Source organism: Peromyscus californicus, unplaced genomic scaffold (assembly GCF_007827085.1).
Source record: "Peromyscus californicus insignis strain IS unplaced genomic scaffold, ASM782708v3 Scaffold_4__1_contigs__length_199733344, whole genome shotgun sequence".
Lineage (NCBI taxonomy): Eukaryota > Metazoa > Chordata > Mammalia > Rodentia > Cricetidae > Peromyscus > Peromyscus californicus.
In genome coordinates this window covers 134,810,003-134,835,959 of record NW_026294562.1, presented here as the reverse complement: position 1 = coordinate 134,835,959, position 25,957 = coordinate 134,810,003, and the positions used below count along the sequence as shown (strand labels likewise).

Below are 25,957 nucleotides of genomic sequence, written 5' to 3'. Positions count from 1 at the left end.
CTAAATAAAGGGATGGACTTCTCCTGGTCCCACCAGACATAGAGTAGTCTAGAGAACTTAAGGAGGCTAAGATCCAAGACACGCTGCAGTATGGAAAATATTTTTAAAGTTCTCTTTGATTGCCAAACATAATTATTTTGAATAAAAAAGTATTTGGCCCATTTTTAATGAACAGAAACCCTGCCATTGGCTGCTCTAAACTGAAGTTTAATTTCAGACAAATCTTGAAATATACCTATTTAAGGACAGAGGTCCTCATCCTGCCTTTTATGATATTTGAAGAAAAGTGGAGAGTTTAAAATTCATTGGTTTTCTTTCTTTCTTTACACTTAGGTTCCTAGTTTGTTATTCATGGGGATTCTTCCTCTGTACCTGAGATAGAGGCATATGAACACCCCCTGACCCCTCCCCCTCCCCCAGGCCATGTAATCCCCAGCGCTTTGACTACCTTGATCTCAATCAAACAAGATTTGTACTTTAATCAGATCAAGTCCCCAAATTTTCCACTCAGACTCTTCCCTATGGGAAAAATAGAATCCATTCTTACCTAAAGAGCCAAGTCATATTACAGCATGGAAGACCACCACATGGGAAGCATGACCCACCAAAACAGGAGTTAAAGACATTCCTCTATGCCTGTCTCTCTGGACATCCCTAACCCTAATCCTGAGCCATTGTCTACATGGATCCATCTGATGCTGCCTGCCTAGAACATGGAATCTAATTGTCCTCTTTGAATTGTCCACAAAGCTGGGATTCTGTCCTTCTGCTGTGAGCCAACGTACCTACGGCCCTTCTGCTAGAAACTGGCTTTCATTTTCTTATGGGATAAGAGACTTAGAAACTTATTCACCCAACAGTATTGATCACCCCTGCCACCCATCACCTCCCCAGCTTCCTTATGACTTGATTGCAAGGAGGACCACATATCAGAAGGAAATCAAACTTGTTAGGAGCCCTCTTCTCCTCAGCTTCTTGGCCCCATCCTGCAGGGAAGTAAAGAGAGACTGAGTATCACCCTCCTGAGTCCTTTGCAACATCCACCTGCACCTGCCTTTCCTCATGGCTGAGAGCCTCAAGGGAAAGGGCTACTGATCAAAGAGGTCAGAGCCAGCCCTTGGCCAAGAAAACAGATGGACAGCAGTGATTGAAATGCCAGAGGGTAGGCAGAGTTTTTCTGTATCCTGCTAGCTGGCTCTCAAATAACCACACAGAGGTTTATTATTAATTATAAATGCTCAGCTGATAGCTCAGGCTTGTACTAACTCTTACAACTTAAATTAACCCACTTCTATTAAGCTACATTCTGCCACATGGTGTTACCTCTCTTTCATCTTGCACCTCCTGTTTCTTCTCCCTGGCTGGCTGGTGAATCCTCTGACTCTGCCCTTCTTCTTCCAAATGTCCTTAGTCTGATTCTCCTGACTAACCTCCTGTCCAGCTATTGGCCAGTCGGCTTCTTTATTAAACTAATCACAGCAACATGCATTTACACAGTGTAAAAGAATATTCCATATTTCCCCCTTTTTGTCTAAATAAAAAAGGAAGGTTTTACTTTAACATAGTAAATTTATATACAGCAAAAAAACAGTTATCAAGTAAGAATTACAGGTATGGCCAAGCAGTGGTGATGCACACCTTTAATCCCAGCACTTGGTGAGGAGGCAGGCAGATCTCTGTGCATTCAAGGCCAGCCTGGTCTACAGAGCAAGTTCCAGGACAGGCTCTAAAGCTACACAGAGAAACCTTGTCTCGGAAAAAATAAAAAAAGAACAAAAAAAAAAAAAAACAGAACAAAAAAAGAATTACAGGTATGATATCCAGTCCATTTGTGTTTGGTAAATTTAGAGAAAATATTATCTATCTTATCTTTGTGAATCTAGAGTTTTATACTTAATTTACCTTTTTTATCCTTACTTGTATTACCAACTGAAAACTATTATTTGATGTCTTTCAAACGTATACATTTTACACCTCTTTAGTGAGTTCTTTTCTGAATCTGTTAACAAGGAAGACTATAACTATAACTATCTAATCTTCAACACCCTCAGATATCAGAGAAGGAAATAATACTACCTAAGTAAGCAGAAAGTGCAAACAAGTGACTTCTAAAAAATGTGAGAAATGATAGTAACAGCTGGCTGCCTAGACAGTCACTCAAGATTTCTCTGTAACATTGGGGCATGCATCTTCGGCCTACAAGGCACAGAATATCTGACAGACTTATCTATGAAGCAGGATTTTCTGAGGGGCTGTCCTACCTTATCTTGGCAAAGTTCAGCAGTCACTTTCTTTCATGTCCTGCTTGTCTAATTTGGACAGCATACTGTCAGCAGTCAAGGCAAGGGCAGTTTCTTGCTCCATGGCTAACTTTTGCCACAAAAAAGCAAACTCCACATGGAGTTTCTTTGTTGCCTATCATCTTCTCTGAAGTAGATTGTTGCTGCCAGGAGCAGACATCTCATTGTCATTAAAAACCTTGTATTATTAAAACATCATAAATGTCATATTCTGTAGATCTATGAAGTGTTTGAAGATCAGCTGTCTATCTAAAATTATTTCTGTTTGACCTTGAAAACATACCTAAAATGACTATATGTTTGACTATTATAGATGACTATTAATCTGTATTTTTAATTATGCATTACATTTTTAAATGAGTTGCATAAACATAATACCCTAAATAAGAATAGAAATATACATACAGTATAACAAAATTAACTTTAAATTTATATCAATATACGAAAATCCATACCAATGTAAAATATGTAAGACTAGTAGTTGTTTTTTTAGTTTAAAAGTAAATTCAATAATCTACCTACTTACCTACTTATTTCTATATCCCCTTTTTTCATTTCAGAATGAAATCCCTGAATCTAATCTTCTTTGTTCAGCTTTTTTTCTGATCATTACCAATAACAACTTGTAACCAACCCCTCTCAAATGATAACAAACATCCATAATCCTTCTTTTGGGATGTTGTTGCTTTCTTTTGTCTTGGGGCACTGGCATCTTTGGGAGAACCTTGAGAAAATCAGAATAATTATTAAGTCTTAGTTGGAGCGTTCTGTAATACTGGATCATCTCAGTCAGCAGCCTTGAAGCTGTTCTGGATACTGGATCACCTAGGCCATCATTTTTGTTGGTGTCTGTCCCTTGCTCTGAAAATACATAAACTTTTAAAGGTAACATACATATCTGCATTAATACAAGTGTAGACTGTATTATACACAGGTCAGCCAAAGATGATTTTTTGTTTTATGTTTGAGGAGGTAAATATATATCACATGTGTTGTAGTTCTTCTAGGTTTATTTCTTTATGAATGTAGTCAAGATTTTCAAGGGGTCTTCCCTGATCAAACCTGACCATATTAACCTGGAATGAATCCAATACAGCCTCTCAACTCCTGTGGAAATAAAAGCATAACCTCTTCCCCAAAATAACATATCTTTTGACTTCCATTTTGATGTCAAGACATTTTAAAAATATATAGGTTGGTTTAATCTAGCAGCTTTCATAATCTAGTGTCTCTTAGCAGCCAAAAAATTTAAAGATAAAACAATAACATATAGGATCCAGACTCTCTGTGTATTTTCCATCTTTACGTGGCTTTTTTCTTTTATATTTCTTTACTCTCTTTTAAAGGACTTTATTATTTTAAAACCAGCCAATATAGCATGCCTTCCCACAGTGGAGTGGGCTGGGGCGGGATCCGGACGTATCCCAGAGCACCTAGTGTCCCTGTGTCCTGTCAACTCCTTGAACTCTTGCCTTTGTGTGTGTGTGTGTGTGTGTGTGTGTGTGTGTGTGTGTGTGTTGCCTTTGTGTTTTTCAAGACAGGGTTTCTCTGTATAGCCCTGGCTGTCCTGGAACTCACTCTGTAGACCAGGCTGGCCTCAAACTCAGAGATCTACCTGTCTCTGCCTCCCAAGTGCTGGGATTAAAGGCAAGCACCACCACTGCCTGGCTTTTGTCATTCTTTATTGCATGAGGACACTGCAGTCTTGAGCTCTTGAGGGCTTGATCATCATTAGTAATCACTCTGGCTCTGCCCAGATCCCATCTCCAAGTTGTTTCTTGCCATGTCTCCTAATAAGTCGGCTATGCTACTGTGTAGAGTGTTGATCTCTCCATTCTTGGTATCCACACTTAAATTCCAAGCTTGCCTTACGAGAAACACCCATGGCTTCTAGCTGTTGCCTCCTTTTTGACATCTTTGCCCTGTGTATCTAGAGGCCAGCTGGCCCAGACTCCTTTTCGGTCAGAACCCCACTTGGCTCCAGCTGGCCCCTGCTTCTCCTGCCAGCTCATGTTCTGTTTGCCCTTTGAACTCATGCCCTGAATTGATCTTTTAGAACTGCCCATTAAATTTTTTAGCTGTCCATTAAATTCCACTTCCCTCATTTGACCTTCTTCCATGAGTTCTTTGGAGTCGGGACTCCAAAGTCCCAACTGAAGTCCCAGTCTAATGGGACTGAAGAGCCATGAGCATTTGAGGACGGAATATGAGGCACCATCATGTCTGCTTCCCCACTTGGGCTGGGTACACGGTGGGGGTTTCCGTGATGTGAATGGACTTGAACCAAATGGGAATGTACTAAACGCCTTGCTATGTCTTGCAGTGCTCCGCCAACTGTGGCAAGGGGACCCAGAAACGAACTGTGACATGCACCAACTCTCAAGGGAAATGTGATGCGTCCACAAGGCCAAAAGCTGAGGAGGCGTGTGAGGACTACTCCGGCTGCTATGAGTGGAAAACTGGAGACTGGTCTAAGGTGAGAACAGCCGTGCTGGGTTTCCAGCCTGCCATGGCAGCGTGAGCTAGCGTGAGCCCCCGTTCTGCTGGAGATCATGAGGCAAGTTCACTCTTTCCCCACTCCTCAGAACTGGACTCACTGCTGACCCTGCGTACATCTTCCCTGATCTTTTCAACCAGCCAGCACTGTTTCAGCTGGCTGGGAGCATCCCACTGCAGTTTGTGCATTTGGAAGCAAATCAAATGCAGCCTAAAGTGCACAGTGGGCATTCCTTACCAGCCCAGCTGCCCCTTGCAACATGCTGGTGGTACCCCAGCAAACCACCATGAGCCTAACCACATAGCTACCCATCATGAAAGCCTCACAAATGCAGGAGCTAGGTTGGGCAGACCCATTTCAAAGCCTGTGAAGTACCATTTATTTTGTAAGCAAGAGTCTGGAAGATGCAGGGTAGAGAAGGCAAGACTCCTTGGAGATGCCCAAGAGCTGTGAAAGGTTCAAATGGCAATTGAATGTTTCTCAATATGATGTTTCTTTGTCAAAACTGGCGTGTACAGCTTCTCTTGTAACCCCAATGCTAGGGAAGTGGAGATGAAAGGGTCCTTGGGGCTTCCTGCCAATCAGCCTGCCTTCCCAAATCAGTGCATTCCATGCCAGTGAGAAACCTGACCAATGAAAAATGTTGATGGCAGGTGAAGAACCATACCTGAGGTTGTCCTCTGGCATCTACATCCATGTGCACCTGCATACACACCTGTATACTGTACCAAGGCTTTGCTGTTTGACCCATGGTACCTTTTTTTTTTTTTTTTTTTTTTTTTTGGTTTTTTGAGACAGGGTTTCTCTGTGTAGCTTTGGTACCTGTCCTGGAACTTGCTCTGTAGACCAGGCTGGCCTGGAACTCACAGAGATCTTCCCGCCTCTGCCTCCCGAATGTTGGGATTAAAGGCATACACCACCGCCACCCAGTAGCCATGGTAGCTTTGAATGACTCATATTTACTGAGGACTGAGGCCTGTGTAAGAACTAGCTTATATATTGTCCCAAGAGCCTTGTTGCAGAGACACTCGGTATCTCATGAATGCAGGGAGTATATTATGGTTTCAGCAGCTGAAAACCTCCCCACACTTCTGGTGTCTCCATCCAAGGGTCCCAGAAGCATCTGCGATCACTTGGCCTGCACAGTCAGTACTGTAAACATTTCAGAATCAGTTGCCAATATCTAAAATGTTTTAAAATGGTTCCTGAAAATTTGGATTTGGGTTTCACTATAAAACCTGGCAGTATGTCCCAGGCAGGCAGTTTGGTTCTATCTCTGGCTTCTGGGAGGAGGAATGGCCTGTCCTCTGGAAAGCTGTACCTTCAGATTCTGGCACCTGTGGAAATGTCCATGCTGTCCCCAGCCTATATCAGAGCACAAACCCTCCAAGGCTTCCAGTGCTAAACAATCCAGTGTCTCCTGTTGTGTCAAAATGCAGCCTGTGGATAACTGAATTTAAAGAAGACCAAAGGACCTTTCTATTCCTTGACAATGTCTGACCAAAGAAACGGAATGAAGGTCATCAGTCCATTCCCCACCCCCAAACACAATCGATGTACCCCAGAAGCATGACTGTTAGTGAAGTCCAGCATGGAGCCGCCAGGATGAATCTCAAGTAGAAGAAATCTAACTTCAAAGCCATTGCGAAAGAACTCTGCAACCCTGAGGAGTTATACTCACTGAGTGGAGACAGCAAGTGGTAGATTCAGTGCTCTGATTCCATGTATGTGTCTCGCTCTCTCTCATCCTTGTCTGTATCTCCAAGATGGGAAGCCCAAAAGCTGTCCCTGCCTGTTCCTCAAAGATGCTCATGCATTCCAAGGTATAGATGAGGACACTCTAAGACAACTAAGCTCAACTGCCTAAAACACACCACTCAGGTCACATTGTTATAGCCTCAGGCCCCAAGACAGTTCTCATCAACTTGACCTGGCCTCATTAGTCAAGCTTCCCTGACCAAGGCTATCCAGAGCCAGCCTGGGAGGGATTGGTGTCTCTATGGCCCCCAGATAGTCTTGGGCAGGAGGCAGAGGTGAGTCCTGGGGCCACACATGCCCATCTACTGTTGGGGGGATACAGAGCAATTGTTTCTCCTTTGCTTTGTACCCTGTGTCTCACATCCCCATTCTTCTCCAGCCAGCCCATCACTCCTGTCACTCAGAAAAGGAGATTGAGGCAATTAAAACCCTCAACAACAGTCCAAGCTCTTAGATCTCAATTTAGTGCTCAGGGCTTATGGTGGCTTTGGGAGTCCAAGGGCTGGTGCCTGTAAGCCTTTGGATACAGTAGTCTGTCACCAGCCACCCAAGGCTTGAATTTCTCAGCCCAGCCCTTCTGGTTTTAAGGACAGAGTAGGCACTTTTGTTTTCTTAAAGACTTTGAATTTCTGGTCAAACAGTAGCAAAGTACCAAAGATAATTAGAAATAAGAGAAGATCCTGGGTTGCTGTACAGCTCTGCAAAATCACTGCTCATGTGGCTCCCTCTTCCCTTACTCTCAGCTCCCTCCCTGCCTGAGGATGTTAGCACAGTATCCCTCAAACTTACAGGTCCTCACCCACCCATCTCAAGAGGCAGAGCCTTGGGTCGGGCATTCCCCTTCCCAGTCGTGCCTTGGTGAATGACTGCTTCTTGCCTTTTCAGAGCAACTTGTGGCAGGACCACAGTGCTCACCTTGACATAGCCAGCTTGGTCAGTTGTCTGTGGCATTAAGAATGAGGATCCATAGAACATGAGGACCTCCCCAGATCTTGGCCACTGTACAGGCTGAGTGGCTATGTGTGTTTGTGGCAGAGTCAAGCCCCCCAACCCAGCCACAGCAGGTCCAGCCAGAGCTTTACCAGCCCACAGCCTACAGTGATTTAACTTCATGCATCAAGCCAGGTCTCACAGGTTTGCTCTGCCATGCAGATCAGAACCCAGAGATGCTAAATTGCAAGTATGCATGTGTACATAGGGAGTGCTGGGAACAGGTGGAGCTGAAGGAGCATAGACGTCATTCAAGAGCCACCCCCAAAGCTGTCTACCTCACCATCTTCTCTGATGCTGCCATCACTGGTGGTGGGGTCTGAGATCAGCCCCCATCCAGGTAGAAATGTACCCATGGTTCTCTTTCTGGCTTCTTTGGGGTGGGGAAAGGTAAATACAACTCCCCATAAAGCCCCTGACCTCACTCTCCAGGTGGCTGGAACAATGAATGTGGGTGCCATGGGATGGACCTTCCTGTGGGTTTTCTGTTGTCCACACTGGACCTGTTTTAGGACTTTGGTATCCTCTCTGCCATCCCACTTTGCAGGGTGTTGCTGTTTTGCCCGTGGAGTCTGCTGCGTTTTCAACCCAATTGCTGTGGACTATTTTCCTATGACTAGTAAGCAAGCAGCAGCCTAGATGGAAATTAGAAGACTAGCACTCTGGGCCGTCCTCTGGGCCCCTCCTGGCCTCTTCATATCAGTGGGACCCCATAATTGGTGGGAGACAATACCTGCTCAGTCAGGACTGAGAGGAGCCCGTGACTGGGGCTCTCAGAAGGTATGTCTTCCTACCTGTGCAGTCCCAGGGCACTTCCTCCCAAGTGCTATGGGAAAAGTGAGCCTTTCCCAAGGAGGTGATGGATAGGAGAAACCACATACCTGCAGACGCCGTCCTAAGGGTTAGCACCAAACTAGACAACTCTGGGGACAAAAAGAAAGGTTTATTGGGGAATCAAACTACCAGGCTGTGTAGAGGGAACAGAAGGTGGGGAAAACCTTGCCAGTCTTAAGAAGGCACGTTGTAGTGGGAGGAGGTGTGCAAGCTGGAACAGCCTGGGAACTACTCTAGTAGGTGGGGGGACCATGGGCCAGAAGAGCCTGGGAGCTACTGTGGGGGCTTTGATCTGTGGCAGGCTTGTCTGAGTTAATAGGGGACTAGACGCCTCATAGCCAGAGGTAGTTGGCTATGGGGGCTGGGAGAGGATAAGGGAAGTAATGGCTTTTTCTGACAAAGAGAAACCTGCTTCACAAGGTTTCTGAGGAATGTTGAGTTTAGGCAGTAACCCTTCTGTTTACCTAGTCAGAGTCAAGCCTGAGCTGAGCCCAGACTGTCATTTAAAACATTGTCAGCAGCACTGCCATTTCAGGGGCCCACTTTGGACCTAATGTTCCAACCCTTTCTTGATGGTAAGGGACAACTGTAATCATCCAGCTACTTCTGACTAAATGGGGACATGTGGAGGAGGAGGATCTTAAGCCTGGAACACTGGTCAAAGAGGGGGAATCAGACAGGCAAGCTATGGGGGGAGAACAGGAGAAATTGTCAGAAGCATCTGGCTTACTGACCCTTGGGTAAATTATTTTACCAATTCTCTCCTAAAAGAATGTGAAGAAACAGGTAGCAATCATTATCACAAGAAGTATGGATATCAGTGGCCAAGGAGCTGAAGGATCCAGAGGCTCCATCCAAGGCAGACCAAAAGGAGAGCCCCACACAGGAGTCGGCCCCTGGAGGCCATAGTTTGTGAGCCAGCTCCTCAAAGTCTTTAATCTACTTGTCTACTTGGCCAGGCTGGTTCACATAGTAGCAACATCTCCACTGAGGAAGAGGCAAGGACCTCCTCTTCTGGCTGGCAGTTGAGGGCCTGCCAGCTTTGTAGAGCCACCGAGGCTAATGAGATGAGCTGGTTTGGGAGCAGCCTTAGGGCCAAGGTTGACTCCGGGATGGTGCCTGTCAGCTGAGTGAACATCTAGTGTGATAGACACAAACTATTGCAGGTGGAGTTTTCCCGTCCCACAGCCACTCTCAGATAATCACTCAGAGGCTTCTTAATATTAATTATAAATGCTCGGCCAATAGCTCAGGCTTGTTACTACTAACTAGCTCTTACAACTTAACCCATTTCTATTAATCTATGTGCTGCCCCAAGGCTTGTGGCTTTTACCTCTATCCCATTTTGTGTGTCCAACTCACTTTCTATCTATCTAACAATTCCTCTTACTCCACCCTTCCTCATCCCATTATTCTCAGTTTGGCTTTCCTGCCTAACTTTATCCTGTTCAGCTATTGACCATTCAGCTGGTTTACTAAACCGATCATAGTGACACATATTCACACAGTATACACAAGGATTATTCCACAGCAGACTATGGACAGAAGGTAAAGTTAAGGGCTTGGGTGGGGGTGTCTATTTTAAATCTATATTTGAAACTTCTAGGTCTACACTGTCTGGAAGGTCAGGAAGATAGAGACCACCCAACAGGGCGAGAAGGAAAGCACCCATCCTCAGGGATAGACAGAAGGTGGGAGACCTTACACGTAGCAGTCCCATTGACTGAGAAGTGCACTTACCAGACAAGGGATCCAGATCCCATCTGAACTGTGATGGGGAAGCGGGGGTCCAAGTCTTGACTCCCTGAAGTTTACATAACACTCCTAAAGTTGACGGAAAGAGATAAAAGTTTTAGATCTATCAGCAGGACTGCGTCTGTTTTCATCTGTATTGAAGTCCTTGTTGTAGAGAAAGCAGTTAATTCATGTCTGCAAACAGTTCAAGCAGACTCATGTGTTGAGTCACGGCAAAAATAAAGCCTGAGAAGTTATCAGTACCAACATGAACATTCATCTGTAATAAGACAGAGATTTTCTGGCAGGAAAGAGAACAAAGGAGAAGAAGAGGTTGAGGGCCAGAAAGGTGGTTCTGGGACGGAAGCATGAATACTCTTTCCTCGGTCCTGTAGCCCGCACACCACCACCTTAAGAGGACTGGATAGATATGGGTAGGACAGAGCCATTTCCAGCACACTTTTTAAGTCTAGACTTAAAAAAGAAAACAAAGGAAAATTTTTGAGCATGTGGCAATGATAATTTTAATTATTTTTGAAAAAGCTTTAGCGGCCAGTGCTTAGAACTATTACCAAGACCAGATTAATAACTTAGCACTCCATCTGTTAATATGTTAAACTCTGAACAAGTTTAAATATCATTTGCATCATCTTTAAGTTTCATTTTTCACATACCTTAAATCACTTCCTCAGACCTTCACAACATGTATAAACCTATTTTTTTTTCCCCTTTCCATTCTGGAAACATCCAGCTATCTTAATCTTTAAACTTTGCCTTTCCTTTCCATATGGAAATATTCAATCGTGTACATGGGCATAGGGGCTTAATTATTGAGAGTCATCATTGGAAAGTGAGTCCTTTCTAAGTTATCACTGGAGCATAAAGAATAGTAAAAAGTAGACTTTAAAGTCAGCAGCAACAGCATGGTTGTTCTGAGTTTGCTTTTTTTATTGAAACCTTATTGTGAGTCTATCTCTCTCGGCAGGAAGCCTGTTAGCTCTGGGGAAATGCAAGGCCTAACCTTTGCACTTGAAACCAAGTGTGAGTAGATACCTGGGGCAGGTAACTGAGCCTCCCTCCATTTTGAAGTGTTTTTATTCAAAAGACTTGGGTAAGGATAGGTTTTACCAGATGGATCAGGAACTATCGGCCTAGTAGCTTCCATGTCAATTAAAAATGGCAGACACTTACCCACTAATCTGAACCATTAACCTGGGCTCCTCTGTGATAATCTTGATGGAGGTGTTGGGGCCAAAGTCCCAGGGCAGCATCAGTCTTTGGCTGCCAGACCCAGAAGACTTGAGAGATTTTCCTGTAGAGGAGAAACTTAGGGGCCTGGCCTACCTTGGCAAGGCAAAGTGACACCGTCAACCTTGCAGTGTCCAGCCTGTTCAGGTTGTGCAGGCTCCTGGTGGTGGCTGAGGTAAAGTGAAGTTCTCTGCCCAGTGACAGGTATCACCACATTTGAAGCAGGCTCCATGTAGAATCCATTGGTCCCTCATCGTCTTTGGAAGTAGCCTCAGGACTGCTGCCCAAAGCTGGTATTTCTGTCCATTTTGCCCTGCCTCTCCCTCCCATTAAACACTTTAAATGCCATATTCAAATCTGTCCGAGGGATGGAGGGCTGTAAACTGACCTCTTAAATTCTTTATTTATTTATTTATTATTATTTTTTTTTTTTTTTGGTTTTTCGAGACAGGGTTTCTCTGTGTAGCCTTGACCTTTCCTGGAATTCACTTGGTAGTCCAGGCTGGCCTCGAACTCACAGAGATCCGCCTGGCTCTGCCTCCCGAGTGCTGGGATTAAAGGCGTGCGCCACTACCACCTGGCAAATTCTTTATTTTAATATGCCTAATTTTGAATATTATTTATATTAAACAAGTTTTAAGTTTACTTTGAACTTATTTTCAATTACTTGCCTCAGGTTTTACTTTAACAACATATATAGAAGACTATATAATGCAGATGTAAATTGTTCTTTCTCTCCAAGTTTGTCCCTGTAAATAAATTACATAAATATGTAATGACTACAAACACAGTTCTGAGCACATTAAAGAATTTGACCATAAGGTAACTGACCATTAACTTTTATATTTTAATTATCTCTAGCAGTTTACAATGATTTCCTAATTTTATCTCTGTTACATTTGTGTCTTAAAATTTGTGAATTTTGAAGTTGGACAGCGGTGGCACATGCCCTTAATCCCAGCACTCAGGAGGCAGAGGCAGGCAGAACTCTGAGTTCAAGGCCAGCCTGGTCTACAGAGTTCCAGGAAAGCCAGGGCTACATAGTGAAACCCTGTCTTGAAAACACACACAAAAAAAAAAATTTATGAATTTTGAATAGAAGAACCTTTAATAGCAAAATAAACTTGAAACCATAAATATATTCCATGGAGATACTGGGAACATAACTTTCCTGATTCTTTTATAATATACTTTTTACAAAATATTATTTTTAATGACTCAGTGTCTCCAAATAGCTAAAAATTAACAATGTTAGCAAAGACAAAAATGGTTAGACATGTATCTTTTTTTTTTTTCTTTTTTTTTTTTTGGTTTTTCGAGACAGGGTTTCTCTGTGTAGCTTTGCACCTTTCCTGGAACTCACTTGGTAGCCCAGGCTGGCCTCGAACTCACAGAGATCCGCCTGGCTCTGCCTCCCGAGTGCTGGGATTAAAGGCGTGCACCACCACCGCCCAGCTAGACATGTATCTTTAAGTCAGTTTCTGTTAGCCTGAATAGACCATTATAACCTTAGGAATTTATAAACCTTATCCAAAAATATCTTGTCTTAGAAGTGTGATGTAATTGTATTTAGCATCAGTAACTTCTATTGGAAATGGCTTACTTCCTAGTTGTTCTCAAGAACAAAATGTCTTGTCCCTGGGCTTTTCTGTTTTGTTTTCTTTCTCCCTGTCACAGAGTCAGGTGGCTAGCCTGGCCCAGAGCAAAGGCTTTAGTGGCAACATGCTTGGGTCTAAAATGGGCAGACCAAGTCTCATCTCCAGGTCCAGCTTTTTAGTAGAATAAAATAGCATATGACGATTTTTCCAAGATTATTCATCCACAACAGACATTTGAATCTCTGTAAGATTGAACCCAGTGATCAGAGGGAGAGTCGAGAGCAGAGAGCAGAGACAGCTTAGATAAGGGGAGAGGGGAGAGCAAAGAATGCTTAGAGATAAGAGTTTCTGGATCATTTGCTTGTGCCGTGACAGACATTGTCACAATCTGTGAGAATTTGGAAATCACATGTGCTGTTTCCTGGCCACTGTGACTGTCAATGGGGGCCAAGCCATATTTTCAGTAAAAATAAGGCAATGAGTCTTAATACTATCTGAGTCCAAGGAGAGGGAAAGATTAGCTAAAGCTGGAGAGAGGAATCAACAGTCTAAGCTTGAATGAGAAGAGCCCATGGTTAGCTAGAGGAAGGGAAAAGGCCCTTGAAGAAAGGGTGGTAATGAAAAATTCCCAGGAGCAAAGCAAATAGGAATTAGATGAGACTTTCAAAAGGGGCCATAAATAGGGGTACCATCGGAAGGAGGGTTCCAATAGCAAAAGACAAAAGGCACAGGAAGGGAGACACTGTGAGGGGTGAGTGCCATAGGACAGTGTCTCAGTCCCCAAGGGCAACCCCAAGGGACCAAGATTTGTCAGTGAGATGCCCAGGGTCACAGTGGAGAGGTATCCCTTTCCATGTGATGGGGTGCCCAGGGGTGGAAAGCAAGCTCCAGTGAGCAAGAAACAGAGAAGGGAGCCCTGAGAAGATGCTTATCTGAGAAGGCAAGAAGAAACAAGTGGGTAAAGCAGGTAGAGAAGAGAAGCAACGAGAGTTGGGGGGCAGAGAAAAGGAGGGTGGTAGGAGAGGAGCCAAGAAGCCAGGAGACCAAGAGATCAGAATAGCCAAAATGGCAGGATTATATAGGAATCAGGGAAGCTGGAGGAGGGGGGCTGGAGAGTTTAGTCTATGGAGTGGAGGATGCCAGCTAGGGTGACTCTAACAGGTGGAGACTGAGGGAGGCTGGTGGCCAGAGTCCACTTTGGTATGTTAAATAGGCACCTCGGTAAGGCATTTATCCTGCGTTTGAGACCTAACACATGTTAAATCTGACGGCTCTCCTACCAAAAAGATCAAAATGACAACTGACCTCCTGGTAGCAGTGAAACCACCTCTCAAGGAGCTGGCCAGACTTATAAGGCCTCTAAAAAGCCCCAAGGGAGCCATCTCCACCAGTCTGCAAGTATCCTGGCCTCCTCCTGTCTGGGGGATGGAAATGGCAGCACAGAAAATACAACACGCAGAAGATATCTACGAGCAGCATCTTAGTCAGGGTTTCCATTGCTGCCATGAAACAGCATGGCCAAAAAGCAAGCCGCGGAGGAAGGGGTTCATATGGCTCACGCTTCCAAGGAAGTCAGAACAAGAACTCATGCAGGGCAGGGACCTGGAGGCAGGAGCTGGTGCCGAAGCCATGGAGGGGTGCTGCTTACTGGCTTGCTCAGCTTTCTTATAGAACCCAGGACCACCAGCCCAGGGATGGGACCACCCACAGTGGACCAGGTCCTCCCCCATCAATCACTAAGAAAATGCCCAACAACCAGATCTTATGGAGACATTTCCTCAGGTGGGGTTCCCTCCTTTCAGATAACTCTAGCTTGTGTCAAGTTGACTAAGACCAGCCAGCACAAGCAGTGAGCCCAGCAGGAAGAAGGGGGCCCCTCCGCTGTCGTGTTCACACAAGCCTTGTGGTCAGGATGCTCCCAGGGTCTGGAGCTGCCAGACACTTTCCTGTGCTCTTGACAGGGTGATAAGTGCCATGGCCTTAAAAATGAGCCACCCATGTTCTGTGAGGGGTGTTTACAGAAAGCTCTTCTGCTCTGACACCTCAGAGCTGCTGCTTGCCCTGATGCAGTCTCCACCTGCTGTGGGCCTGTGGCCGCGTTACTGTGACTCTCGGCCAGCCCTGCCTCAGCCACCGATTCTGCACCGGATGGCATGCTCACTCACCAAGATGCAAATGGCTGGCCACTCCAAGTGCTTTCTGGGTCTCCCGTGTTACTATGTGGTGCTGTTTACCATGCATGTGAGAGAAGTCACGAGGCAAAACAAAGCCCACTGTAAGAGTTTATTAGGGGAAGGGAAGAAAAGGGGGGTGCTGAGGCCTATGGGAATGATTGTGCAGGAAAGAGAGAGGGAGGGGTATGCGGGACCTGCTTTTGTGGATTCCCCTGCACAGGCGCATATGGGCTTATGTAGCTAACATAGGTTACGTGATCACGCTGCACGCGATTACGTAGGATGTAAGGCCCTGAGATGACTAAGTCTTGCCAGTGCATGCATGGTCATGGGGGAGTGAGTGGCTAGGCATTCTATCATCCTGGCCAACACCAGGGTATGCTAAGTCCTAAGAACAGCAGAAAGTCACTGCTATGTAACCTCGAGAGCCATTTGGGGGAATCCTGGATGGGGTGCTGGTGGAAGTGTTGGGTCCAGGGCCGCACAATAATGGGGGACAGACCACCAAAGTCTATTAAACCAGAAGCAAACTTTATTCCAGAAAAAAAAAAAAAAGAAGAAATAAATATCACTGTGGGTCACAAAAGCTTATCAGCTGGCTGAGACCACAGCCAGAGTTGGATTTTGAGGTTGTGGCCCTGGAGGCGGGTTCTGGTCCCCTTTTTATAGCAAGAGGGAAAGCATCAGTCATGGGGTGTGTGCTAAAAGTCACGTAGAAACATCTATTAAAAGTTAACTTTGGTCCAGGCAGTTGTTGGCTATAAGGGGCAAGGGGGTTAAAAGTTAACCCCTGGCTGTTGACAGAGGAGCTGGCTGCAAGCAGAGAGCCATTGTTAGGTTAACCTTTAGAGCTGATGACTGTCAGCTTTTATTTTTCCTTAGGTTTACAATTTTATATTTCTATATTCCTGGACCCTTCAGAAGGTCCTACTTATTTGGGTAGAATCCCTGACAAAGTGCATCCACTCACGTGACCCTGTTTGACCCTCACAACCATCTATCCCAGGTTTCTACAGAGGAAATTGAGGCTCACGCTGCTTCCTATTCTGTCTGCGGCTTTCCCTGGGGAACCATGGCTTCCCACCACCAGGGATGGAGAGGACAGTGATGATGGGAATCTGCTGCCTTCAAGGGAGGGACTGGGAGCCACCCTTGCAGATCATCCGTGGGCACCATGCTTTCTGGCTCCCTGGCTGTAAAGACTCAACCTGAATCAGGGCCGTCAGGCTGCAACTTCAGAGGAAGGAGAGGCACTGGGGGCCAAGCCAAGACTGCGTGAAAAGCTTCGAGAGCAGACGGGGGAGGGAGCGCGTGCGTGCGCATGCGTGAGTCTAACTCTTCCTTCCATGTCAGAGTTAGCACGAACATCCATCGTGGAGGTTTTCATTATTGTCCAGACCAGCTATTTCAGGTTTCAACAGCTGCCCGGGGTTGTGCTGTTCCTGCCAAGTCTGGAGGGAAAACTGTCAGGAAAGCCTTTGAAGCACTAATGACATCTCACCAGCCAGGCACCTTTCAGACAAACAGAAAATGGAGCTACTGTGGGCTTCCTTCTCCATCTCTACTATCCAGAACCTGCCAGAGGCAGGCTGGCTTTCAGATTCCCTCAAGAAGCTAGGAGTGGCTTCCTGCTGCCGTGGGAGTTCCTTCCTGCCTCAGTCTACCCAGTCTCAGTAGAGGCAGGGCAGCCTGACCTGAACTCCCAAAACGAGTTCCCACAGGATACGTTTTCTCTCACAAGATCTTACAGCATTTTTTAAAAATTAAATCCTGAAGATATCCCATTAGAATTTAGTGTTTATAATTCCTTACAGCTGAGAGCAGAGACAGTTCCTTCTTGCCAGGAGGGTGTCATAGGGCAGAGCCTTGGGGCATCAGCAGGGGCCTGGCTCCTCCCTGCAGGGGGTGGTCAAGCCATGGAATCATAAGGCTCACACCCTGCTTCTGAAAGGTTGGCACCTCATCTCCTACATATGAGCACCTACTGTGCTCCAAGCACTGCCCTGACCAAGCAACTATTCGTGTGAGAACTAGAACATCCCTAAGCCCAGGACACTGTCAACAGGCAGGTCCTGCTGTTAGTGGCTATTATAATTACTGTGATTTGAAAGACACCAAGCCATAGGCTGCTGCACCCTGTCACAAGGGTCTGACACCCTGTTTCCTCCTGTTTGCTTAAAATTCTCTACCCAGAGAGAAATCTTTTCCCAAGTCACTTTGTAATTTACTTTTAAAAGCGTATGAGAAAATCCAAGTGTAATCTCCCTCTTTGTTTCAATGAGTCTACACCCTGACTTTTGTTGTAGTGGTGGTGAGGTGGTGTTAGTTAGTTAGTTTGTTTGTTTGTTTGTTTAAATTGTGTTGCTGATGAGAATGAAACCTAGGGGTTTCTTTCTGCACACATGCTAAGCAAGTGCTCCACCACGGAACCACAGCTCCAGTCCATAAAATCTTGGTTCCACTACTGTTCCCCCCCCCCATGGCACCTCTGCCTCAGGGTGTCTTTGATTCTCCCTTCCTGCCCAGGGAAAGGCCACAGAAGGATGCTGGGGCTGCATGGTCACTAGGCAGAATACAAAGTGTTTTATAGGTATTTGCTCCCAAAGGGACAGGGAGGAGAGCGGGTCCTTTACTTAGCCTGACAAGGAGCTTTCCATCATGAATTTATGGCCGGTTTACTTCACTTGTCTCAGTTAACTGAGTCTCAGGGAGCCACATTAAATGCGGATGGAATGGGCCACTTTAAAGAAAGGGGAGTGACGGGGGGGGGGGGGGGGGGGGGGGGCAGGGGCAGCCGTGAGAGAGCTTCAAACAAGACCAGATCTGTTTGTATAGATGTGTTTGCTTAGATTGTAAAAGCCTGAAAAATGGCTTCCCAGCAAGGCTCGGGGCAAATCCGATGCTATCAGGAGACACTGTCATCTCCTTGCTGTTTAATTAAGGATGGGGCCTCAGGGGAGGCCACAGAATGGAATTTACAGCATGCCTCTGTTCTCTGTAACTCGAGCCCGGGGTCCCAGAAAGGTACCATGCAAAAACTGCCCCTTCTTGCCCACGTGGCCCCTAATTGTGTTCCTGGAGATTTGGCTGCCAGATCAACCGTGAGCTAGATCCTGATGACAACCGCAGCAGCCCCGAGGGAACTGCGGAAGAGGCCCGCCTCCTGCAGCCTCCTGCAGCCTCCCACAGCCTCCCGCAGCCTCCCGCAGCCTCCCGGCCAGCTTACTTTATCCTTGGCCACGCCTTTGTTGTTAAGAGTAATAGCAGTGTTAATGTTTACTGAGGCCTGTGAGATCCCCGACCCCTGCAGGGTACCAACATATCCTTTCCCCACCAGTCACTCCCTGATAGGATAAACTGCACCCAACCACCTTCCCAACAAGATTGTGTGCTGTGTGACTCTTGGGCTAGGGGCAGGCTCAAACCAAAATGCAACCAGTGTGGAAGGTACACCCAAGGACCATCAGGAGGAATTCTCCATTATTTCCTGGGAAGCCCTTCGCATGGGATACTAAAGCGCACACACATGGAGGTCAGAGGAAACTTATGGAGAAACTTAGTTCTCTCCCTGGAGTTAGCAACAAGCATCTTTACCTGCTGAGCCCTCTCACTGGCCCTAATTTGATTATTTGAGCTTGTGTATTAGACACCTGGATTTAGACATAAGCTATTTTCTTCTTCTAGAGGTTTTCAATTGAGCCTTATGAACTCACCACTGACTGAGATAGCAGTCCTCTGCATTACAGTGGGATATCTGTGTTATCTGTCCCATCATCCCCCGAGACCCTGGCCTGACATAGTCATCGCCATCTAGTTTCTTTGAGCAACTACCCTTTGAATGGGATGCTCCCTCAGGACATCCCAACACAAACCTTCGTGAACATTTGCATTGGCTGGCATGGCCTTGCTCTGTGCTGGACTGACTCTTCATCACCTGATGGGATAGCTCCAAATCAGTGTGGCATTGCATGGACACGGCTTCGCACCAGGTGGTATGGCTTTGCTCTTCCTTGGTGTGACTGCTCTGATAGTGCCATTGACCTTCCTGTCCCTGGCCTTCTGCAAGTGGACGCAATAGGTGTGATTACTCTGATCAGTGGTCTTTATACATTTTACTGCCACCCCTCTCCATTTGCAATTATGAAATCCTGTCTCCAGGAGTACAAAGCTAAAGTTTTTTTGCCTTCATTTTTTTAACTCCGGGGCCACCTTTCACTAGACCCATAATGACCCTTGGTTGAGGTTATTCAGACACTACTTTGGCTACGAAATATCTGAAAGCATGCCTCGCTGCCCTGCACTCGGAGCGGTTTTCTTCTTAGAAAAACATTAAGCATTATTTTGATGGGAAGCCATCACTGCTTCCGTCTGAGCACACCTGTCAGCTCTACGTAAACTCAGTCGTCCAGGCTGCAGCTGGATGTCATGCGAGCTTAATTATGCTTAGCTGGATAGAAATACATAGGAAGAGTTCGTCACCTTTTCTACAGAGCACAGAAACTTGGGTGAAGTCGGGGGCTTTCAGTTCCAGACACCCACTGCAACCACCTGAAGAACTTAAAAACCAAAAAAAGTGATGTCCCTGGCCTTCCCTGATATACTTTTTGTGGGGGTTGAGACATCAAGATTTTTTTTTTTCAAAGCTCACCAGGTTACCCCTGCAGCCAATCCTAGCTTCCTACAAGACAGCCCTAAAAACCACATTGCTCTAGCGCCTGCCCCATGTTTGAGGGTTCCCTATTAGTGGGAACCTCCTTGTATGGCCTCAGCAGCCCTCAGACATCCATGAAACCCAGTACTGACTCCTGAGGTTAAGGTTAGCATCTAGAAATCTGCATTGGTGATGCCCAGATGAATTCTCCAGGCTGCTGGAAGCCTCTGGTGGGTGTATCTGGGATACAGAACTGGGCATGTGGCCAGGCTTAGGGCCAGCCTTGCATGTCAGGGAGAGAGCCTGAGCTGGTTTGAACACGCTGAGGGGGCCCAGAGGGGAGCCGCCTGTACTTTACCCCTCTTGTCATCCGAAGATTGGTGATCTTTCCAAGCAACATTCCCTTGAATGTTTACACGTGAAAGTGAAAACACCAGCATGATCCTGCTTGTTAAGACAGGATGGCAAAGCCCCCACTCCCAGAAGTCTCTCTAAAAGGGAGTTGGCAATGCCTCCCTGGGCCAAATGGTACACCAATGCCTCCGTTGAGCCCGTGATTCCCCATAACCTCCCAGAAAGGCCCTGCTCCTACTCCAGGGCACTCAAGGAATGGCACCTGGCTTTCTCTGCGCATGCAACATGTTAAGGACGGTCTCTTTCTTCCACTCCCCCAGGCGTTGTTATTAACTCCAGCTGGGCTGCTGTGTAGCCTGGGCCATATTAAAGTTTTGCAGAGTGTTCTCAGGACCCCATAAATAGTAAACTGGGGGCTCTGCAGACACTAGATGAACAAGGTGTGCACATGACTGTGGTCTTTTACTTGGGAGGAAACCAGCTTAGTGGAGAAGTGGTTCACAGGGTCCTGGAGAGAGTAAGAACCAAGGGGCCAGGTTGGGGGAAAGGACCAAGGTACCTTGGGAAATACAGTCATGTGCCACTTAACATGGGAGGGACTCAGAAAAGCAGCCTGAGGGAAAGTGGTCCCCACAGAACAAGGCGTGCACGCTCACAAACCTCAAGCGCCAAAGGCACCGGACATGGACTCCTCGAGCAGCCATAAGATGCTACACACCTGAGATATTGACAATCCTAAGTAGGATTGTACTCTAACCACTGAAAATGTGTGTGGTAGATACTGCTAAGGATGCTGTCGTTATCAAGTACCTCATCTTGCTCATACTCCTGTGCTATGCTTTTAGAGACGGGTAGACAGCTGTGTTTGTGCCAGCATCACCAAAACATGGGGCTGATGGCCCCTGGTTTGCAGGGAGCCATCTCGTCATCCTCAGGTGATGGTGAGAACTTTCTAGGCTTTTTCTTCTATAAAGACACTAATATCATCCTGGGTGCCCTGCCTAATCACCTCTATATGGGTGACACTGCTGTAACAAAATATCAGACAGATACAGTCCTTCATGGCGGGGAAGACAGGAGCTTGAGGCAGCTGGTTACATTGTACCCACAGTCAGGCGGCAGTAAGTAATGGATGCTGGTGCTCAACACGTTCAGTCTAGGACCTCAGCCCATGGCTGTGGGGCCACTCCCATTGAGGGCGGCTCCTCACATCTCAACCCAACCTAGTCATTATTACCTCACAGGGATGCCCAAAGATTTGTTTCCATGGCAACTCTGAATCCCATCAAGTTGGCAATCAAGATTAACCATTGACTGACGAAAGCCTCAACCGCCTATACCAGCCACTGGGGGCTAGGGATTCAGTGTATGCTTCAGCGAGGCATAAGCATGCCCTCTTGAAGCTCTCTTCTAGCAGGCAGTGAGCCCGTGACTTGCAGGTATCGCAAATACTTGGGAATGACATGCCCAGGAGCAGCGTTATGGTAGGGCCATCTCATACCCCCTCCGCTCAGGCTGTCCCCGTCTCTGGCAGTGCTCATCGACCTGCGGGAAGGGGCTCCAGTCCCGTGTGGTACAGTGCATGCACAAGGTGACTGGACGGCATGGCAGTGACTGCCCCGCCCTCTCAAAGCCAGCAGCCTACCGACAGTGCCACCAGGAGGCTTGCAATGACAAGATTAATGTGAACACCATCACCTCCCCGCGCCTTGGTGAGTACCTCCCCTGACCCTGGTTTCTGGGTGTCACTGTTCCCCTGTTGTAAGCCGGAAAGCCGCCGCCACCTTTGAGCACTAGAGGGGCCAATATTTGCTAGGGCTGCAGAAGGGTCAGAGGTGTTTGGCCATCACCCACACCATCCTCGGAGAATCCTACTCACCCTTCTGCCAACACTGGAGGATAGCCTCAACCTTGACCCCTGTATGTGAAGAGGATGAAGAGCCACCCTTCTTTCTAGAAAGATTCACTAGGGTATCTGCACGGGATCCTCTGTGCCATGATGGATCTGCACGTAGGTAGGGCGGAGAGGTTACAGTCTTGGTGTAAGCCATTTGGCTCTCGTGCTCAAAACAAGACTGCTTACATGTGCATAGTCCATCCAGCGATGGGCTAACATGAGGACCATCTAATGCTTTAATACCTGACAAAGGAAACATGTGCAAGGGGTTGTTTGGCTAAGCTTTAAGGGTACAGTCCGCTATCGTGGCGAGGTCATGGTGGCCTGACATTGAGACAGGGTTATATTGTGTCCACAGTCAGGAAGCAGCGAGATGAGTGCCTGTGCTCACCTTCCTCCTTTTTATTCATTTCAAGCCCCCAGGCTACAGAGCGGTCCCACCCACTCTCCAGATGGGTCTTCCAACCTCAGTTAACCCACTCTAGGTGATTCCTGATGGACATGCCCAGAGGCTTGTCTCCTGAATGATCCAAACTCCTCTTAGGTCAACAGCATTCACCAACACACTACCTGGAGCCTGTCACCTGCCATGGAAGGTTCTCTAAGCTGCTTCCACCTGAGTTGGGGGGAGCCGCTGAGCTTGTAGGTGACACCCACGTCTACTTGATGTCTTCAGGGACCTCCTATGTATAAGGCTTTCTCTCTAGAGGACTAAGACACTGAAAGAAATGTGAGACATCTGTTTATCCTTCGACTTCATGCTTTTGGGGATCCTTTATTGTCCACTGCTCCATGTCACTGTGCTTTGTAAATGCCAACAGAAGCAGTATGGTCTATCACAGACCAGTTTCTCCAAGCTCAGGAGCAAGCTGTCTAGTGTCTCCTGCTCTGAAAATGCAGCAAGAGTAGCTCGGTCAGGGCTTAGACACAGAGATGGATCTGTAGGAGAAAGTAGCATCTCTATAGTCCTAGATGTCCCTGAATTTATGCAAGGCTAATGTGTACTTGAAGGTAAGAGAAACCGATATGACCATGGGCTGCTTCTGTGTGTTTAACCAAGGCTTTACTCTTGGAGCATTCATGTGTCCTTTCCACTGTCCCCTTAGCTGCTCTGACCTACAAATGCACACGGGACCAGTGGACGGTGTACTGCCGGGTCATCCGAGAGAAGAACCTCTGCCAGGACATGCGGTGGTACCAACGCTGCTGCCAGACCTGTAGGGACTTCTACGCAAATAAGATGCGCCAGCCGCCCTCTCCGCCAAGCTCTTGACCTACAGCACAGTGCTTGCTCAATGCTCTGACTCAAGATCTGAGGTCTGGCAGTTAGTGAGTGGAGAGCCCTCACCCTACCCAAAAGCACACCAGCCCTGCAGCCAGGACCCCCAAAGCACTCTTCTGCTCCCGCAATAAGGCTGCCTCAAGAAATCCAGTTGCCTGGAGCTAGAGAGCGGAGCTGACATTACCATTCGTCCTTTGAACTAATATATGTTTAATGGCCACTGGCTGGCTTGCTAAGGAAAAACTACACAGGAGTCACAAAGTAATTTTAACTTCCAAGATCCTATGTACCTCAAAAGGGGCACCTCTGGCAGATTAGTGAGAGACAGAGAGAGAGACAGAGACAGAGACAGAGAGAGAGAGAGATTGAGAGAGAGAGAGAGAGAGAGAGAGAGAGAGAGAGAGAGAGAGAGAGAGAGAGAGACTTAAGCAAGAGTGTTTAGTGCTTCTGTCCTGGCTTTCTGCTGACATTTGAATTCCTCGGGCTCAACGTAGCTTTGTGGAAATATCCTGGAAATGAGATATCACATTAGCAGAGGCTCTATCCTGCAAACCAGCAATGTCCTGCCTGACCGGCCTCTGCTATGGCTTCTCTGGAAAACGGCTATGCTGCCCGATCACAAGGGTCAAGACGTGACCTCTGTCCATCTCAAAAACATAGTCTCAAAATCCTGGGCCTTGCCTTAGAAATCTTGCCCCTGACAGTTTAAATCTGAACAGACCAACACAAATGCCAGTACCACGTAAGCTCTGCACCCCACCTGTGTGGGGAGCATCCTTGAAGAGCTGGATTTGGGAAGCCATCCACTTTTCAGAGCTCAGCGGCGTACCCCACAGGAAAACAAGGGAGCCTTTCCTCAAGGTGCTATGAAATGGGACATGCACACATGGTGCACAGGGTTGCTTCCTGACATAAAGGTGCCCTCAGCTTTCTCAGGGGTGTGCCAGCTCCTACTCTGCCTCCAGGCATATCCACGCTGGCCAGCACTCCATAAGGCTTTGCACATTATATACATGCTGCATCTTGGCCAAGTAGCTTTCCATTGACATTGGCCTTCCTTCTGAGGCTAGGATGATGTTCAGGACATCTGAGAACACACATCAGTCAGTCCTGGCTTCTGCAGCATGAGGGCTGATTTCAGTATCTGGGCACAAGGAAGGTGGGCCAGGACTTGTGGAGGAACACCACCCGGCTGAAATTGCTGCAGTCCATCATGCCTTCCTCTAACCAAGATCTCATGGTTGGTACCTTCATTGTTCACAGCTGTCATCACTGACCCATCCTGATGTGACATGGAAAATGGAGAAGGCCCTCTCTTCCATCCCCATGCCTTCACCCTCACCACAGAACTTTTCTATCTCCAGAAGCCCAGAGATGTGACCAGACTGGCCTCGCCAAGAGCAGACCAGCCGACAGTCTCCTGGCTGCTGCCGGTGGCTGCCTTTGCTTCACATCTTGGTGGGTTTTCATGGGTGCTTATGTGTGGAACTGCCTTGAAGCCCAAGATAGAAGCTCTTGGGCTAGTTTCCATGGGATCATCTCTAAGTACTTTTTGATTTATTGGTGCTGTTTCTAGTTTAGTTTTGTTTTGTTGTTTGGGGATTTTGGGGTTTTTTTTTTTGGTTTTTGTTTTTTATTTTTACTAGCCCATCACAGAGACGTGGTAGGGGTGGCAGGGAATTCATTTGGTTCCACTTGAACTGAAAAGGAGTGTTGAGAAACCTCCTTAGGTGCTCTGAGAGAATGTCAGGATGAAGTAACCCATCGGTCATCACCCCAATGCTGTGCTATAAACACTGCTCCCCCCAGCTCACTCTGATCACCAGCAGACTCCCCAACCTGTTTCCATACCCCACAGATTCCAGGGAGCTTTTGGGAGGTGGAGGGGAAGGTGCTGTCCATTTTCCCTCAGCCCAACATCTTGTTAGTTTACCCAAAGACATTGATATTTTAGAGCCAGAAAACAATGAGAGCGCCAGCATAGCCAGCTCAGGAAGCCACAGAGTCCTCCTTGTGGATCTGCAGAAGCCCACCGAGGCAGAGCAAGTGTGAGCACGTCCCCATAGGTGTGCACCATCCCTCGTGCCTCTGGTGCCCCCACTGCCATCTGTCCCCTGAAGGAGCCCCTCAGCGCTTCCCCCACGTGCACGCGCTTTCTGAGCAAATGCTGGCCTCGTCACTTTGAACTCCACCATGACACTTTCTGTTTTGTGCAGAGCCATCAAAGCTCTGGGATCACGCCGGTGATGTTTCTGGGTTAAACCCACACTGTCCCTCGAGTTCTGTACCCTCGTGGTTGCGCGGACATGTCACGAGCGTCTGTCTCACAACCTTATGGTGCTATTCGTACTGGTGCAAGGTGAAGCGCTCGCAGTTGTCTGTGGCCGGATGGGTCAGAATGCAGCAAAGGAGCCTGGGTGGCAACCTCACCTCCGCTCTTTTCTTCGTTTGAAAGTCAGATGTATATATCTCCCACTAGTTAACTTACACTCAGTACTGTGCCCCTGGGTTGGGTTGGGTTTTACTTTTGGGTGCTGGTTATGAAAGAATACAAAAGAATAGACGACCAACCTTGGATGCCATCATATGTGAAAAATTCATCATTTCATTCATTGGAAGCAAGTTGAACATGTGTAATAA

General features: G+C 46.9%; 1 protein-coding gene across 2 annotated transcripts in view; it reads left to right on the top strand.

Moving 5' to 3' along the window:
- The window catches only part of Adamts17 (ADAM metallopeptidase with thrombospondin type 1 motif 17), a 323,860-nt gene extending 300,128 nt beyond the window's left edge, over positions 1–23,732 (top strand). Inside the window, exons 21-23 of one of the 2 annotated variants that reach the window (XM_052763539.1) lie at positions 4,624–4,776; positions 21,673–21,850; positions 23,142–23,732. In XM_052763539.1, the coding sequence (XP_052619499.1) occupies positions 4,624–4,776; positions 21,673–21,850; positions 23,142–23,308 (498 nt within the window). In that variant the 3' untranslated portion in view covers positions 23,309–23,732. Of the gene's footprint in view, positions 1–4,623; positions 4,777–21,672; positions 21,851–23,141 lie in introns of those variants that run through there. The other variant, XM_052763540.1, reaches the window with a different exon arrangement.
- Positions 23,733–25,957: the final 2,225 nt, after the last annotated feature.